This window comes from Lichenostomus cassidix, unplaced genomic scaffold (genome assembly GCF_008360975.1).
Source record: "Lichenostomus cassidix isolate B80296 unplaced genomic scaffold, HeHo_3.0 HiC_scaffold_43, whole genome shotgun sequence".
In the NCBI taxonomy this organism is placed as follows: Eukaryota; Metazoa; Chordata; class Aves; order Passeriformes; family Meliphagidae; genus Lichenostomus; species Lichenostomus cassidix.
This window is the reverse complement of record NW_028147635.1, coordinates 3,629,236-3,646,343: the sequence shown is the minus strand read 5'-3', so window position 1 is coordinate 3,646,343 and position 17,108 is coordinate 3,629,236. Positions and strand designations below refer to the sequence as shown.

The window sequence follows — 17,108 nt, the reverse complement described above, 5'->3', positions numbered from 1 at the left end:
AGCCACTGCCAACTTGGAAGTGACTACAGCTCAATCCCACTGTGAGAAGGAAGGGAATCTTCCCAGTGAGCTGCTATCCAGCCACTATTAACAATGGGTGGCATTTAGAAGTATAAGACTAATAAATAATACAAACAAATAATAGTAACAACAATAACAAGAAATCAACCCCCAAATCTGTCGTGGGTTTGAGACAGGACCCTTGCCAGGAGGACGCACGAAAAAGGGCAAACAGGCTTCAAGCTTAAAGTTGCAAAAGGTGATTTAATTACTTAACAGAATTGGAGGATAAATGCAAGGCAAAAATAAACTTCTCATACATTATTTTGTTCACTCCCCCCTCTCTCTTATGGACCTATAGTATTTACCCCCTTTCCTCCTTTACAATCCACAAGCCAGGTGGGGGGGGGCAGGGTGTGGGGTCTCTTTTCAGTTTACAGAGCAGATTTTCAAATTTATTTATTACTATAATTCTTTTACTATAAATACTCTTTATCTCTACTTGTTTCTTTCTTTTTCTCTAGACAGTTTTCTGCTCTCACCCCCACCCTCTTAAGAAGCAGTCTCTGCACTCACCCCCCCCCCTTCCCTCTCTCCAAACTAGCAACACAGACAGGGGGCAGGTTGAGGGGTCTTTTGGTCAGTTTAATCAGGAAAAGAGGTTTTCTACTTAGCCAGGGGTCCTTCCCACGAGAGACAGTCCTTTGAGAACTTCTTTGGCGTGGGTCCAATTTCATGAGCAACATTCCTGCCCGCATTCTGCTGCAACATGAGTCTTTTTGTTCATAAGGTGCTGTGCAGACTCCCCCGAGCTGAGGCCAGGCTGCTTTCATGCCAGGAGTAAGGCTTATTTCTCTCAGTCAAGGCCTTTTGCAGTTTTAACTCTTAGATGAGACTCCCACTGGTTCACAGTTTTTTCCAGGCATCCATCTCTTCCTCTGGAGTGAGCTGTGGGTGGATTTCTGTATTTTTATGGACTCCATGGGCTGCAGGAGAAACTTCTTGCTCCCCCATAGCTTCCACCACGGCTAGCAGAAAGTTTCAGCTCCGGTGCCGGAAGCACCGGAGCACCTCTTTCTCCCCCCTTCTTCACTGACCTTGGCACTCTCCATGCTGTTCTTTCTCACATATTTTCACCTGCACCTCCTCCTCCTCCAACTACAAAGTGAAAGAAGTGCGCGCTTGCTTTGTTTTGAATTTCTCTTAAATATGTTTTCACAGAGGCGTAACCAGCACCTCTAATTGGCTCAAACTTGGCCAGCAGTATGTCCATCACCTTCAGAGCCATCAGAGATTGGCTCTGCCGGACTTGATGTAAAAACTTCTAGAACTTTCACTCAGGACACACAGGAGCCATCTTTGTGCTACACCCCACCCCTCAGACACCTCCCTAGGCTTACTAGAACAGCTTCTGAGGGGTCCAAATTTCCCTTAGATGTTAAAAACACTTCACTGATGTTTTGGGCCAATCAAAACCACCACAAAATCCCAACACACAGCACCACACCAAAAGGATGAACCTCCTTTTTCTTTATTGCCCCAAGGCTCATGAGAAAGAATCCTCTTATATAATACCCAAAAACCCACTCAGGAACAGGTTTCCCCTCCCTTCATCAACCCCAACCTTTGGCTGTCTCATTCCAGACCCTGCTCCACAGTCCTAATCCCCACCCCAACCCATCTCACCCTTCCTGGACATCAAGACCCCCTTCCCAAGCCCTATTTCCACCCTTCCACCCCTCCAATTCCCATCTCACCCATCCTGCCCCACCCAATGCCCATCTCACCCCTCTGGAACTTCATCCCACTTTGCTGAATCTCCTTCCTATGCCATCCCACCCTGAGGGGCTGTGGAATTGAGTCGTTTTGGGCAGGGATTTAGCCATTTTGGGGTAAGATTGAGTACTTTCCCATGCAATTGGGTGGTTTTGAGAAACAGGATTAACCCTCTTGGCTTTTCAAACACAAAAAGGAGAAAGAAGCTGTACCAAATACCCAGAAGCACTAAATCATCCAGAATAGCTCCCCAACACCAAACATCCCTCCCAAATAGCAGTAAATCCATGAGGCTTTAGGTAATAAGGCTGGAGCAGAAGACAAAGCTCTTCCTGCAGTTGGGGCTTGTGCAGGGCTTCTCTTACTGGTGGCCCCGTTGGTGTTTGGTCAAGCTAGTGCTCTGGCTGAAGCTCTTCCCACATTCCCCACACTCATAGGGTCTCTCCCCTGTGTGGATGCACTGGTGCCTGACAAGAGTGGAGTTGAGCTTGAAGCCTTTCCTGCACTCAGGGCAGCGGAAGGGCCTCTCCTCAGTGTGAATCCGCTCATGGAGGAGGAGATTGGAGCTGGTCTGAAACCTCTTCCCACACTCGGGACACTCATAGGGTCTTTCCCCAGTGTGGATCCTCTGGTGGCGGATCAGGTTGGAGCTCTGGCTGAAGCTCTTCCCACATTCCCCACACTCATAGGGCCGTTCCCCAGTTTGGATCCTCTGGTGGATGATCAGATGAGATCTCCGGGTGATACTCATCCCACATTCCCCACACTCATATGGCCGTTCCCCAGTGTGGATCATCTGGTGGCGGATCAGGAGAGAGCTTGTCCTGAAGGTCTTCCCACATTCCAAGCACTTGTAGGGCTTCTCCCTGGTGTGAAGCTGCTCATGGGCCACCTGCTCATAGCTCTGGCTCGATTGCTGGCCAATTTCCTGGCACAGGGTGGGTCTTTGCTCCTCACAGCACCCTGGGCTTGGTTTGGAGCCTCTCCTCATGTGGGATCTCCAGGGCCTCTTCCATGAGTTTCTCCAGGGAGGATTTTTCCTCCATGGTCTCCATTCCCGGTTCTTTGCCTGGGGGTGGAAACACATGGAGAGGATTTTAGATTTGCCTACATGCCAAAAGGAAAGGGGAAGAAGATTCCCCTCAGTCCATTCTTGGCAGGACAGTGTCAGCAGCAGGGTTGTCCTGCAGCCAGGGGTGATGTTGGGCTGAAAGATAGAGGAGAAGAGAGGGGGAAAGCGGTCAGTGACTTCCTCCTCACCTGCCTGGGTGTCCTGGGGCATCTTCCTCTTCCTAACTGCCTTCTCCTCCATGCAGCCAAGGTTTGGGAATGGGAAATCCTGGTTTGGAGGGGAAAAACAAGGTGTGAGCACATTGGGTTTTAAGGTTCCCCTGCTCGAGTCCATTTCTAGAAGTCACTGGGCATCTGGTGTCCATAAAAACCTCCAGAGCACTATGATTTTGAAAAAAAAAACCAAAAAAAAACCCCCAAAAACAATCCCAGGAGTTCCTTTCTTTGGTCTCTCCACTTTGGAATTCTGGGGGTCCCTCCCATCCTGGCTGCTGGGGGTTCTGCATGTATTGGGTTTCCCACATCTAGATGGACTTCAGCCTCTCTGTGTTTTTGTAGGTCCTTGGAATCCCCGAATTTCTCCCTCTCCAGTCTCCCCACATTGGGGTCATGCTGGTCCCTCTCCTCAAGGCTCCCCTCACTCAGGGATGCCAGGGGTTTTTGGGGTTTCCATGGGTTGCTTCTCCCCTCAGTGCTTCAGGGTGTGGGTGTCCAAGGAGTCACCTCTCTCCCCATCTCCAGGTTTTTGAATTTTCCAGAAGTCCTGGCATTCCCCCCTTCTCTGAGCTCCCCACTTCGGGGTCCTTGGGGTCACAGGGTTCCCCACCTCCAGACTCCCTCTCCTCCAGACTGCCAGCAGTCCCCTGGTCCTGGTATTGCCCTCTCCCCCCTCCCCACTCTGGGCATCCTGAGGTTCCTCCCTTTTGGTTCTCCCTGGGGGTCCCACAGCCCCCTGGCTCTGGGCTGGAGGTGGCAGTGCCTGATTTGGGAAACCCAACCCTCACTGCAGAGGGGGTCCTCGCATCCCCCTGCCCACCACTGTGGCTCTGCTGGCAGCCACCACCCAGAAACACCTCCCAGGGACACACCAACACTCCCCAAGAGATGTTTTTGGCACAGCTTGGAAGTCATTCATACTCCAAACACCCAAAACCACTGTGGCCCCTTTAAAAGTAAACTGGCAGGAGAAATGAACCCCACTCAACTGCCCCAACAGACATTACAGGTCAGAGTAACAATTCACTGAAGAGATTACAGTAAATGCAATGATACAGAGAAAACTGCTTTTAACCCACAAAGATTGGGTACAACCTGGTTCTGTGTTGGTCAGGGTGATGGTCGAGATCCTACCAAGTGGTCCAAGTGGTGGTCTTGTGGAAGTTCTGCACCTCCTCAGGTGAGGGAGGGAGATCACCTCAGATGAGGGAGTCATCTCAGCTGAGTCATTGGTGAGAAGAAACAGAAACACTGCCTTGCCTTGCAGGGTTTGCCTCTTCTTCCTTATCTCATTTAACACCCAGCTCGTAGCCTGAGGGATCAGGGGTGCACTGGGCAGCTCCTGCAAACGACCTGTCATCAGCAGCTCATCAGAAATGACCTAAGGGGAGTAGAATGACCACTTTGGTTACACCCACAGAGTGCTAAACAGTAACCAAAGTGCTAAAGTGTAACCAGGACAGGCTGATAGTGAGATTTCATCGAGTGATATTTGTAAACTTTTTTAAAAGCGTGCTGAGGTCAGTAGGATGGATCCATGCCACCAGCACATTTAGAAAATAAATACTGACTTCTCTTTTTCAAAACATCAGTTACCTCTTCATCCAAAGTTACAGAAGATTTTTCAATACACCCTTGGGTTTTGTCTTCATCTTTCATATTTTATCTATTTCTTTCCTTTCCCGTTTTATATTCTTGAAAGACAAAAATGAGTGTCCTTTGCTCCTGGTTCCCATGTGGAGCAGCTCCCTTCCCGCTGGCTGAGCTGCTCAGGCAGAGCCCAGCAGCTCCTGGCCCCTGCAGGGCTGAGGCTTTTCCCTGTCGCTGTGCACAGAGTGATGGAGCAGCACTGCTGAACATGGGGACACCCAGAGGGACCAGAAGAGCTGCCTTTGCTTCCCTTGAAGCTCCAAGGGGCAAACTCTGAGCAGACACGGCTGGAAGAGACTGGCAGGCTCCCTGTTTGCTGTGCTGCCCCACTTGTGAGGGGCTCAGCTTTGCGTGAGGCACAGTGAGAACAAGGGGCAGCTCCCTCCCAGCCCTGCAGCCAAGGGACCCCTCTGGCCCTGGGGCTTGGGGCACTGTCAGCACCTGCTGCTTCAGCCACTGCTTCTGCTGGCACTGAGAGCAACAACCAAACTGTGGCTGATCAACAGAACAGGTGATGTTGAAATATGAAACTAGCGAGCAGGAAATAGAAGAATTTCCAAAAGGGGGGTAAAGGAAGCAGGAATTCATCCTTCTCCCCACTCTAACATGTGTTATTATTGTGCAAGTTTGTTTCAATATCATAAACAACTTTGAACACTCAAGTGTGTCCTCATTAGATAAATAGCTAAGTGTGTCCAGATGTGAGACAAGGAGCCACTAAAGCCACAGAAGCAAAAAGAACTGCTGAATACCCTTGCAACTGTGAGATCTGCCAGAGACTCCTTTTATTTGAATAAAATTAACTCCAGACAAAGAGGAACACAAAAGAACAATATTAGACAATATAATAAAGAGTTAATCCATTAAAAGCTGCAAAGAAACACAGAAATTCCAAAATGAAACTAATTAAATGGTTTCCATTTTTATATTCCCAGAACAGTGTTACCCACAGGGTTGTTCCTGGATCAGTCCCAGTTATCCTAGCAGAACCTTGTAATAATTGTATGTTTTCAGATGCAAGAGGGCAAGTAAGCCAGAAAGAAAAGAGTGGTACCCTTTTTAACACACACATATAAAAAAATGGCCACATTAGTAATTACCGTATGGACTTAAATCTAAATTTGGAAAATTGATATATACCCATATGGAAATCAGTCCAAAATAATTTTCTTTAAAATGAAAAGGTTTCAAAAGTGATGGCTAAGTCTAACAAGGATAGCACTTTGTGTTTGCCGTGGAACAGAAGGAAATCCATCTGAAATTAATTACTGGAATCTGAAAATCTTTACATGTGTGACACTTCCAAATAATGAGTCTGAATGAGGCTGCCTGTCACACAATCTACTATTAATTGCCCCTCCTGGGGTCAATGTTCCCCAGCTGCTCCTCATCATCTTCTGAGTCAGAAGTCATCTCTGCCTCTTTTTCCTGGTCCCTTGCTGGTCCCTTGCGTAACAGTCTTCTTTTTTCACTTACTTGCTTAGGTGTTTTTGAAGGAATGTGTTCCGCAATTAATTTATTGATGTTTCTCTTCCCTTCAAACTGTGGCTCCAGTTCAAGCAAAAGTTGTTCCTCCTCTTTTGTCCATACTCTTTTGTGTGCTCCTCGGGCAGAGCTCTTTTTGGGGCGGGATGCAGCCATCCTTTCCTGCTTCATGGTCACAGGATGCATGTGACTCTTGTGTTGACCAAGGCCAATCTTGGTCAAAAAATTCCTACCACAGACATGACAGATCCATCCCCCAGCTGGAGATCCCTTGCACTTGGGATAGTGACAAGCAACACTATGAAAGTTAGTGTTTTGCTTACCACACTTAGCACACTGAAACCAAACCCTGCTTTTCCCATGGTCTCTTTTCAGGTGTTCAGTCAAGCCCGACGCACGGCGCATCCGGGTCCCACAGCATGGACAGGTTGAATTTTTGTTGGGAATCATCACCATTTGGATGTCCTCTCGTGCTGAATCAGTGCTGTTTGCTGGTCCAGGGTGGGATGTGCTCGGTGTGCCACCCTTTGGTTCTTTGCTGTTTCTTCTGCCACTGTTCTCTCTGGTGCTCTGGCGGCAGCTGTTCCTTCCCATGTTGGGTTTAGGTGGAAGATCTTCGTGTACCTCCAGCAGCCTGGCCAAATCCTTCCACAGCATAGGTAAAATGTACATTCTCATTAGTCAAACAAAACAATCCCAAGTTATAAAATTCCAATCTCACCAGCTCTGTTTCATTTCCCACCAAATCATGGAGGGCCAGATTGTGAATTTCTGGACATCAGGTCCAGCAATTTATCAGTCAGGGGGGTCAACCCCCACGCTTCTGAACACCAGGTCAACCCAGTCTAAAGGACTGGTCTGGCTGCCAGTCATTCCCTGGAATAAACATATCGACTGCCCCATTTTACAGCTCCAGAAAATTTTAGGCAAGATGAAGTTGGAGGGAGGATTCAGTCAGCAGAGGACCCCCTGACCACTTGCATATCTTGCTCAGCACAAGCCCATGGCATAGGTTTAGAGTAAAAAGCTACAAAGCTCTTACCTTAGGCTTGTTTCACCCTCTGAACAATACTGTTGGCTGGGGAATCCAAGAGTATTTTGCCAGTCTGTCCTGTTTGTCAACCAAGTTCCTGAATGCCTGCAGAAAGGTGTGAAGTCTCCCTGCCAAGAGCCACTCCCTGAGAGCCCTCTGCTCATGGCCCTCTGGCATTATATCACTCCTCTGATAATTGGCCCACAGTTACCCCTTCTTCAGGCAGCTCCCTGTGTCCCAGCTGTTCCTTGTCTGCCCCTGATTGATAACTCATCCCAGGTGCTTTCCCACACCCACAGCCAGTCCCCTGGGCTGAAAATCTTTTATCATTGATTTGTTTGGCTGTTTATTATGGAATGTGTTCTTCAGTAAGTTTATTGATAATTTTGTTGCCCCTGAACTCTTCTCTGAAGGAACACTGACAGCACACACACAATCCCAGCGACTCCATAGGGACATCCCAGGAGTCTCCCATTTGCCAAACCACCTGCACAGAGATTGCAGTCTACAACAGGGTCTCAGGGGTGACATGCCACGTGTCTCCATGCTGTTAAGGAGCTGGCAGGTCACAGGCACTCACAGGGGCTCCATGGTGACATCCCTGCATTCTCCATCCTCCTAAAGGGCTGGGAAGTCACTGACAGTCACAGCTGCCCCCTGGGCATGTTCCAGCCATTTCCAGGCTGCCAAAGAGCCAAGAGATCACATGTAGGGGTTTGACCCTGACTAAAGGCCAGGCACCCCTGCTCTCTCTTGCCGCAGGCATGCAGGAGAGGGGAAAGGAAAAAATCCTGTTAAACACACACCAAATTCATGAGTTAAGTGAGATAGGACATTGACAAGGGGACGCATGGATGAAAAGGGCAAGCAGGCTTCAAACTTAAAGTTGCAAAGTGAGTTAATTACCTAACTGAGTCGGAGGAAAAATGAGTGGTAAAAATAAGAACCCTCTTAAGAACCCATTTTCTATTCACTCCCCTCCCTCCTACTAACCAACAGCTCGGGTAGGGGACAGGGTTTGGGGTATTTTCTTAGTCCATAGAGCAAATCCATAAACCTATTCATCACCACAATTCTTCTACTAAAAATACTATTTGTGTCTGCTCATTCTCTCTCTTTTAAGACAGTTTCTCTGCTCTCACCCCTTCCCTCTTAAGAAGCAGTTTCTCTGCTCACCCCCCTCCCTCTTTCCAACCAACAGCACAGGCAGGGACAGGGTAAGGGGTTTGTTCTCTGGTCAGTCTGTCGGGGAGACAAGTCTTCTACTCAGCCAAGGGGTCTCTCCCACGAGAGACGGTCCTCTGGGAACTTCATTGGCATGGGTCCAATCTCACGAGCAACATCCCACCCAAATTTCTTCTGCAACGTGAGTCCTCTGGTCCATAAGGTGCAGACTCTCCCGAGCTGAGGCCAGGCTGCTTCCACCCCAGGACCAAGGCCTTTCTCTCCCTTGCAAGGCCTTTACAGCTTTAACTCTTTATATGAGACTCCCACAGCTTCCTCTAGGCATCCACCAGCTCCTCTGGCATGGGCTGTGGGTGGATCTCTGCACCCCTGTGGACTCCATGGGCTGCAGGGCGACCACCTGCTCCCCCCATGGTCTTCACCACAGCTCATCTATGAATGTACTGAGGTAGCCCTGAATCCCCTCATCCAGACCATCAGGAGAGACAAGGAACCAGATCATCCTGGAGGATTCCAGGCATTCCATGGAGCCAGATTTCAGGCTTATGGCTGTTTCATCTCTGCGTGTCCCTGAGACCATGGGTGTCCTGATGGATCTGACTTTCTCCCTGACCCCAAATTCTCCTATTCTGGATGCTGTTCAGGGGTAAATGGGCTCCTCTGGCTGATTCCCATGATTGTGTGTGGTGTGATGATCCTGGCTGGATTCCTGGTGTCCCCCAAATGTGTCACATCCCTCTCCCCTCCACACCTGGGTGGGGAAAAAATACAAGGAAAGGCTCCTGAGCTGGGATAAGGGCAGGAAGAGATCCTGTATGGATTCTGGGCAAAGGGGAGTCGACTGGGGGATACTAATTGGATTTATCCCCCGTCAGAATCAGAGCAGGAAAAATGAGAAGTAAAACAAATCCTAACCCACCTTTTCCCAATCCCTGCCTCCCTCCTAGGTCTCACTTTATTCCTGATTCTCTCCCCCCTCCCTCCCAGTGGCTCAGGGAGACAGGAATGGGGGTCATGGTCCACCCCAAAATTTCTCACAGAAGGTCTTGTTGAGTCACAAGGTGCAGAAAGTACCCTCAACACTCCCACATGATTTAGGGTAAAATAGAAATTATTAATTTAAAAGAACTAGAAGCTGGATAGTAATAATAATAATAATAATAACTTTTGAACTGATTTAGAGGGCCAGAGGTTGGATAATGATTTACTAAGATTTGCTTGCTGAAAACCACTTATTATTCGCCTAATGATTTTGTGCCTACCTAGTATCGGGGAGGATAGAGAGAAGAGAGCCAAATAATTGAGAAAACCACTAAGTGTGACCAAGCATCCCGCCCTTGGACTCCAGGACCGGTACAAGTTGGTTCTCAGGCTTGGACTTGGACCAAGAACCAAGGGAACATGTGCAAGGGAACAGGGTGAACAGTTCATCGTGAGGAAGACTATTGATTTTCCCATCATTAATTATTTGGGAGCCCTGCCCACAATTAATCTGAGACACTTTGCTTGCACGAGCATATTTAAATGAACTTAGAACTCATTATAATACAAAGCTGGGATAGGTAATGAATAGGTATAGGGGCTTTGTCTAACTTTATGCATATGTAACCTGTAACCTCATATAAACCTAGTGAAGTGCTGCTGACAGTGTGCATGCTTCTGGAGGGGCTACCGCCCATGCACCCCAGCTGGAATAAACACATACCTACTTTATAACTATCTGAGTTGTGGAGTCTATGCCATGCTTAACCCTCCTTTCTCTTCTGCCTCTCTTGGGCTGCTCTGTTTCTCTCACAGTGTCTCTCTTTAGCCAGGGCAAATCCAAGCCAAAGACCCTCTGCAGATTGTGTTCCCAGTCCATGAGCTAAAACAACCATGCAATGTAGTGATGAAAGCTGGCAGTGAAGTGTCATTGTAAGATTTTACTCCACTTGGCTTTTGGCTCCACCTTCTGAGGAACTTTGCCTTCAAGGGCAGAAACATCTTTTCCTTGCTGCAAACTGGAATTCCAGACCCTTGCAGTGTGTGCCATTGATCCCAGAGCAGAATTCCCGAGGCTCCCAGGGTGCTGGTCCTGCTGTGCCTCCAAAGGGAGCTGTGCAGGGCCAGGTGACAAGGTCCAGCAGCTGTGTTGGTTCTGCAATGTCACAATGGTCCATTGGTTCCATGAGTTTCCATCCTGTCAGAAATAGACTCCTTGGTTTCCCAGTTTCACAATGGCTGCTTGTGTCCATAAGGTTCCCCAGTGTCACAATGGTCTCCTTGGTTCCAGGAGGCCCAGCAGTGTCACAATGGACAGTGTCATAATGGAATAACCTCCACGAGGTTCCGTAGTGTCACCATGGTCTCCTTGGATCCTCAGGGTCACCATGGACATTTAAGACCACATTTTATCACCATGTGTCCTTGATCGAATCACCTTCCATACTGCCAACAATGGTTCATTGCTTCCCATGATGCCCTCCCGTGTCCCAGTGGATATTTGGTTCTGTGAAGTTCTTCAGTGTCACAATGGTCTCGCTGCTTCCACGAGGCCCTGCAGTGTCACAATGCCCCACAGGTTCCATGAGCTCCTGTTCTGTCAGCAATGGTCTCCTGAGTTCCAACGAGGCCCCACAGTGTCACAGTGACCCCTTCATTCCATGAGGTTCCGTAGTGTCACGATGCACCCCTGGGTTCCATGAGGCCCCACTGTGTCACAATGACCCCTTGATTCCATGAGTTCACAATGGCCCATTAGCAGAGATGACCCCTCAGGCTGGGTGGGACTGTGCTGGTGCTTCCTCAAAGGGAGTTATCACAGCTGAGTCATTGCCAAGATAGGCAGGCAGTAAAATTTCATTGCACTATCCTGCTCCACTTGGCTTTCAGTCTCACAAGAGCTTTGCCTTCAACGGCAGGAACATCTTTTCCTTGCTGAAAACTGGAATCCCAGCCCATTGCAGTGTCTGCCATGGTGAAGCACTGATAGACTCCACAACTCAGAAAGTTATGAAGTAGGTATGCTTTTATTCCAGCTGGGGTGCATGGGCAGCAGCTCCTCCAAAGGCATGCACACTGTCAGCAGCTCTTCACTTGGTTTATATTAGGTTACATATGCATAAAGTTACACAATGCTTCTATACATACTCATTACCTATCCCAGCTTCGTATTATAATGAGTTCAAAGTTCATTTAAATATGCTCGCGCAAGCGCAGTGTCACACATTAATTGTGGGCAAGGGTCCCGAAAATAAATGAGGGATAAAGTTAGTAGTCTTCCTCAGGATGAACTCTTCACCTTGGTTCTTTGTGCATGCCCCCTTGGTTCTTGGTCCAAGTCCAAACCTTAGAACTCACTTGAGCCAGTTCTGGGGTCTGAGAGCAGGATGTTCAGTCAAATTCATTAATTTTTATCAATTATTTGGCTTTCCTTTCTATATCCGCCCTTTTACTGGGTAGGCAAAAATCATTAAGCAAGTGATATATTGTTTTCAGCAAGCAGTTCTTAGTAAATCATTATCCAAACTCAGGCCTCCTAGGTAAGTTCCAGAAGATTATTATTCAGCTTCTAGCCCCCCTAAATTAGTAACTTCTACCCCTGTAAATCCATGGATCCCAGAGGACAATTCCCGAGGCTCCCAGAGTCCTGGCTCTGCTGTGCATCCCAGGTGACAAGGCACCTGGTGACAGGTGCAGGGCCAGGTGACAAGGTCCAGCAGCTCTTTGGGCTCCCAGAGCATGCAGCAAAGTTTGCTTTGCTGAACATTTTCCAGCACATTCCCAGCTTGAAGCAGAAGGAAGAAGGAAAGGGAACCAAGTCCCTGAGGGATTCAAGGGATGATTGCGGCTGGAAGGAACTCTGCCAATGGATTACATAGCTGAAAGTCAAGTGGAACAAGATCTTACATTTCACTGCCAGTCTGTCCTGGTTATAGGAGCAGGGCACCAGTTTAGCACTCTGTGGGTGTAACCAAACTAGGCATTCTACTACCCTTAAGTAATTTCTGATGAGCTGTTGATGACAGGTCGTTTGCAGGAGCTGCCCAGTGCACCCCTGATCCCTCAGGCTACCAGCTGGGTGTTAAATGAGATAAGGAAGAAGAGGCAAACCCTGCAAGGGAAGGCAGTGTTTCTGTTTCTTCACACCAACGACTCAGCTGAGATGACTCCCTCCAGGGAAGCACCAGCACAGTCCCACCCAGCTGAGGGGTCATTTCTGCTAATGGGCCATCGTGGACTCAATGGCACCAAACACAATGAGCAGCAACAACGACTGAGACCATCAAAGACTCCCCAAATATCCCATGACTCACAGGATGACACCATTCCATTGTGAAACTGTCTCCCCAGGGGGAGGTACTGAGCATTCCCACCTGAACCTGAGCATATATTATCTGGGTTTGGGGATGTGGGACACAACTCAAGAGATCCAGAGAAGGAGGAGCAGAACTTCCACAGGACTGCAGCCACTGCTTTAGACAAGACTGCAGCTACCACTTCAGAAGGACTGTGACCAACACTCAGACCAACAGGTTTGGTTTCCTTTTGCTTTCTCTTGGCATACAATGGGAGCATGTGGCGCTCAGCACAGGAACTAAGGAACACCATGCTGTTCTTCTCCGAGGGTGCCTGGTTATACTCTGCCTTTGTGAGTTAAAGCTGTGTCATTGTATTTCTTGTAATCTGGTGGATTGTGACTCCCATTTAATCTCTCCTGGGGCAGTTTGAGGGAATCCATTTCTCCTGCCAGTTTAAACCAGCACAGTGTTTCAGAGGTTTTTTACAGTGACTATACAGCCAGTGATTTCTAGAGATGGACTGGGGCAGGAATAACCTTCAAACCCAATGGACTCACACCTTGTGTTTCCTCCCAAAAGAGGATTTCCCATTGCCAAACTTGGCTGGATGGAGAAGGAGGCTGTGAGGAAGAGGAAGATGCCCCAGGACAGCCAGGCAGGTGAGGAGGAAGTCACTGCCCCTTTCCTGCTCTCTTCTCCTCCATCTCCCAGCCCAGCATCACCCCTGGCTGCAGGACAACCCTGCTGCTGACACCGTCATGCCGAGAATCAATTGGGGGGATCTCCTTCCCCTTCCCTCTGGCATGGAGGCAAATCCCAAATCCTCTCCTTGTCCTTTCTCCCCCAGGCAACAAGCTGACAACAGAGAGTAAGGAGGACAAATCCTCCCTGAAGAACCTCATGGAAGAGGCCATTTTGAGCAACCCCATGGTGCAGGAATCCAATGGGGAGGAAAAGCCCTGGAGATCCCACATGAGGAGAGGCTCCAAACCAAGCCCAGGCTGCTGTGAGGAGAAAAGACCCACCCTGTGCCAGGAAATTGGCCAGCGATCGAGCCAGAGCTTTGAGCAGGTGGCCCATGAGCAGCTTCATACCAGGGAGAAGCCCTACAAGTGCTTGGAATGTGGGAAGAGCTTCAGGACAAGCTCTCTCCTGATCCGCCACCAGATGATCCACACTGGGGAACGGCCATATGAGTGTGGGGAATGTGGGATGAGTTTCACCAGGAGATGCCACCTGATCCGCCACCAGATGATCCACACAGGGGAACGGCCATATGAGTGTGGGGAATGTGGGAAGAGCTTCAGTCAGAACTCCCACCTGATTCGCCACCAGATGATCCACACTGGGGAAAGACCCTATGAGTGTCCCAAGTGTGGGAAGAGGTTTCAAAGCAGCTCCAATCTCCTCCTCCATGAGCGGATTCACACGCAGGAGAGGCCCTTCCGCTGCCCTCACTGCAGGAAAGGCTTCCAGCACAACTCCACCCTTATCAGGCACCGGCGCATCCACACTGGGGAGAGACCCTATGAGTGTCCTGAGTGTGGGAAGAGCTTCAGCCAGAGCTCTCACTTGACCAAACACCAACGGGGCCACCAGTAAGAGAAGCCCTGCACAAGCCCCAACTGCAGGAAGAGCTTTTTCTTCTTTCCAGCTTTATTACCTAGAGCCTCATGGTTTTACTGCTATTTGGGAGGGGTGTTTGGTGATCGGGAGCTATTCTGCATGATTTGCTGCTTCTGGGGTATTTGGTACAGTTTCTTTTTCCATTTTGTTTTTGAAAAGCCAAGAGGGTTCATCCAGTACCTCAAAACCACTTGATTCCACTGGAAAGTACTCAATGTTACCCCAAAATGGCTCAATCCCTGCCCAAGATGACTCAATTCCACAGCCCCCCAGGGTGGGATGACACTGGAAGGGGATTGGGCAAAGTGGGATGCAGTTCCAGAGGGGTGAGATGGGCATTGGGTGGGGCAGGATGGGTGGGATGGGAATTGGAGGGGTGGACTGGGGGAAATAGGGCTTGGGAAGGGGTCTTGATGTCCAGGAGGGGTGAGATGTGTTGGGGTGGGGATTGGGAGTGTGGGGCAGGGTCTGGAATGAGACAGTCAAAGGCTGGGGATGATGAAGGGAGAGGAAACCCTTTTCTGAGTGGGTTTTTGGGTATTATATACCGTTTATTTCTCATGAGCCTTGAGGCAATAAAGGAAAAGGTGGTTCATCCTTTTGGTGTGGTGCTGTGTGTTGGAATTTGGGGCTTCATTGCTTGTTAATGTTGTTACTATTATTTGTTTGTATTATTTATTAGTGTTATACTTCTAAATCCCACCCATTGTTAATAGTGGCTGGATGGCAGCTCTCTGGGAAGATTCCCTTCCTTCTCACAGTGGGATTGAGCTGTATGGTCACTTCCAAGTTACCAGTTGCTTCTGAAGATGCAAAGTCCTATTTATGGTGGTTTTGGTGTGGTTTGGAGCTGGGGAAGGGTCTCATCCCCTCCCAGAGGTGCTCTGAGCCTGCTCTGCACCACATCTGCACTTGTGGAGCCTCACAGCTGCCCTACCCTGGGGACATGGCAGGACTTCCTCATGGCCCTTCATGGCTCTTCATGGCTCTTCATTTCCTGCCAGAGCCCCTCACAGCCCCTTATAGTCTCTCACAGCCCCTCACAGCTCCTCCTAAAGGAGGAGGGATCAGATTATGCTTGTTCTCCTTTTATTTTGATCACTTCACAGTGATGAGTAAAGAAAGGCTGAAATGGAGCATTTCCCCAGCGTTCCCCTCTGGGTCAATGTCAGGGCCAAAGCTCTGTGCTGGCACTGTCCTGAGCGCCAACATCACTGCAGCCCCACGGCCTTTGCTGTTCCCCCGTGTCCATTCCCTGTCCCCGAGTCCCGCCCGGCTCTGGCAGCAGCAGGAGCCGCAGCGCAGTGGGCGCCAGCCTGGCCCAGCCGGGGCTCCCAGCAGGAGCAGCAGCAGCATTGCCAGCCCTTCCCAGCTGCTCCTGCCTTGGCTTCCCCAGGGGTTTTTCCAGGGGAATTCTGGAGTTGAGCAACAATCACCCACAAACTGGTCACTGGGCTCAGCCCTTGGCCTTTCTGCTTCCTCCAACCAACCCAGGCTTCTCTCAGCATTCCAGTTCCCTGCTCAGAGCCCTTGGCTCCCTGCAATCCTGGCCCCAAGGATCTGCTCTCACGAGTCCCTGGGGAGCCTTTGGCAGTCCCTGCACTCAATGGGGCCCAATGATGGTCCAAGGAACTTAGAGTTTTGCTTCTGACTCCTTGAGAAGCTTCTTCAAACTTCTCTCAGTCCCTGAGGGTCACAGACTCAGCCCCAAATCCACCGTGGGGCTCATTAAAATACAGAAAGCCCTCAGGAGTTCTTTGTCTGCCTTCCATCGTCTTCAAGTGTTCAGGGCTTGTACAGCTATTGGAGTCAGTTTGGTGTTCTTTTAAGGAGGAAGTTTTCAAAGTGCACCCATGACTTTTCTTTAACGTCAAGGAAATATTTTTTTTTATTTTTCCGTTCCGAGAAGAGGTGATAGAAACATTTTCCAAGGGATCTTGATGCTGAATGTCTCCTTAGGAGGTCTGGGCATGTAGAAGAATGAGCCCCTTGAGGGCTGACCTTGTTGGGACAACCTGCTCCTCACCCCCAACCTCACCATAGCTGACATTGCTCACCTGGCACTGACATCCCTGTTCCCTGCATCACAAACTTGTCCCCTGAGCTCTGCAGCTGGCTGTCCCAGCCCATTGCTCCATGTCCCACCTGCTCTCCTCAGGGCTCTGCCTGCACACAGGCCCAGGAGAAGTTTTCCTGTTTGTGAGGAAAGAATGGAAAAGCCTGAGCAGGTTTCCTAAACAACAAACCCCACTCAGGAACCACATGCTCAGTACAGGCTGCCTCTGATGATGTCACCTTTCTACCAGGGACAATGTGACCAGAAGTGATCTCTGTAAGCAGAATTCTCTGTATCTTGAAGCAGAATTCTCTGTCCCTGTCCTTTCCCTTGATCTCAGTTGCAGATGGAAGTTGATGGTGCCATTCTCACATTTAACACCTCTTTTGAATACAAACAGATGGGTCTAGCTGTGTTAAGCAGGATTTGCTCAATGTTTATGCAAAGCTTTTGTGTTCCCAATGGAATCACAGAGATCATTGTGACACTTTGTGGCCACATGGAACCACAGAGACCAAAGTGACACTGCAGGGCCTCATAGATGAAGGGAGAGCATTATGACTCTGTGGCACCTCATGGAACCAAGGGGTCATTGTGACACAGTGGGGCCTCATGGAACCCAGGAGTGCATTGTGACACTACAGAACCTCATGGAATGAAGGGGACACTGTGACACTGTGGGGCCTTGTTGGAACTCAGGAGACCATTGCTGACAGAACAGGAGCTCATG

At 49.3% G+C, this 17,108-nt stretch overlaps 2 protein-coding genes across 2 annotated transcripts in view; one reads left to right on the top strand and one right to left on the bottom strand.

The window, feature by feature from the left end:
- LOC146421198 (uncharacterized) overlaps positions 1-17,108 on the bottom strand; it is a 61,202-nt gene that overhangs the window by 16,635 nt on the left and 27,459 nt on the right. The gene's annotated exons all lie outside the window — the stretch shown is intronic.
- Positions 8,082-14,298, top strand: LOC146421200 (uncharacterized). The gene is made up of 2 exons (XM_085047682.1): positions 8,082-8,124; positions 13,544-14,298. The coding sequence occupies exons 1-2, from the start codon at positions 8,082-8,084 to the stop codon at positions 14,296-14,298; spliced, it is 798 nt and encodes a 265-aa protein (XP_084903808.1).

Bases quoted from the DNA above. Each gene is read 5' to 3' on its own strand.
- LOC146421200 (XM_085047682.1), top strand. From the start codon at position 8,082: ATGGATGAAAAGGGCAAGCAGGCTTCAAACTTAAAGTTGCAAA. The intron at 8,125-13,543 runs GTGAGTTAATTA...TTTCTCCCCCAG, and splicing joins TTCAAACTTAAAGTTGCAAA to GCAACAAGCTGACAACAGAG.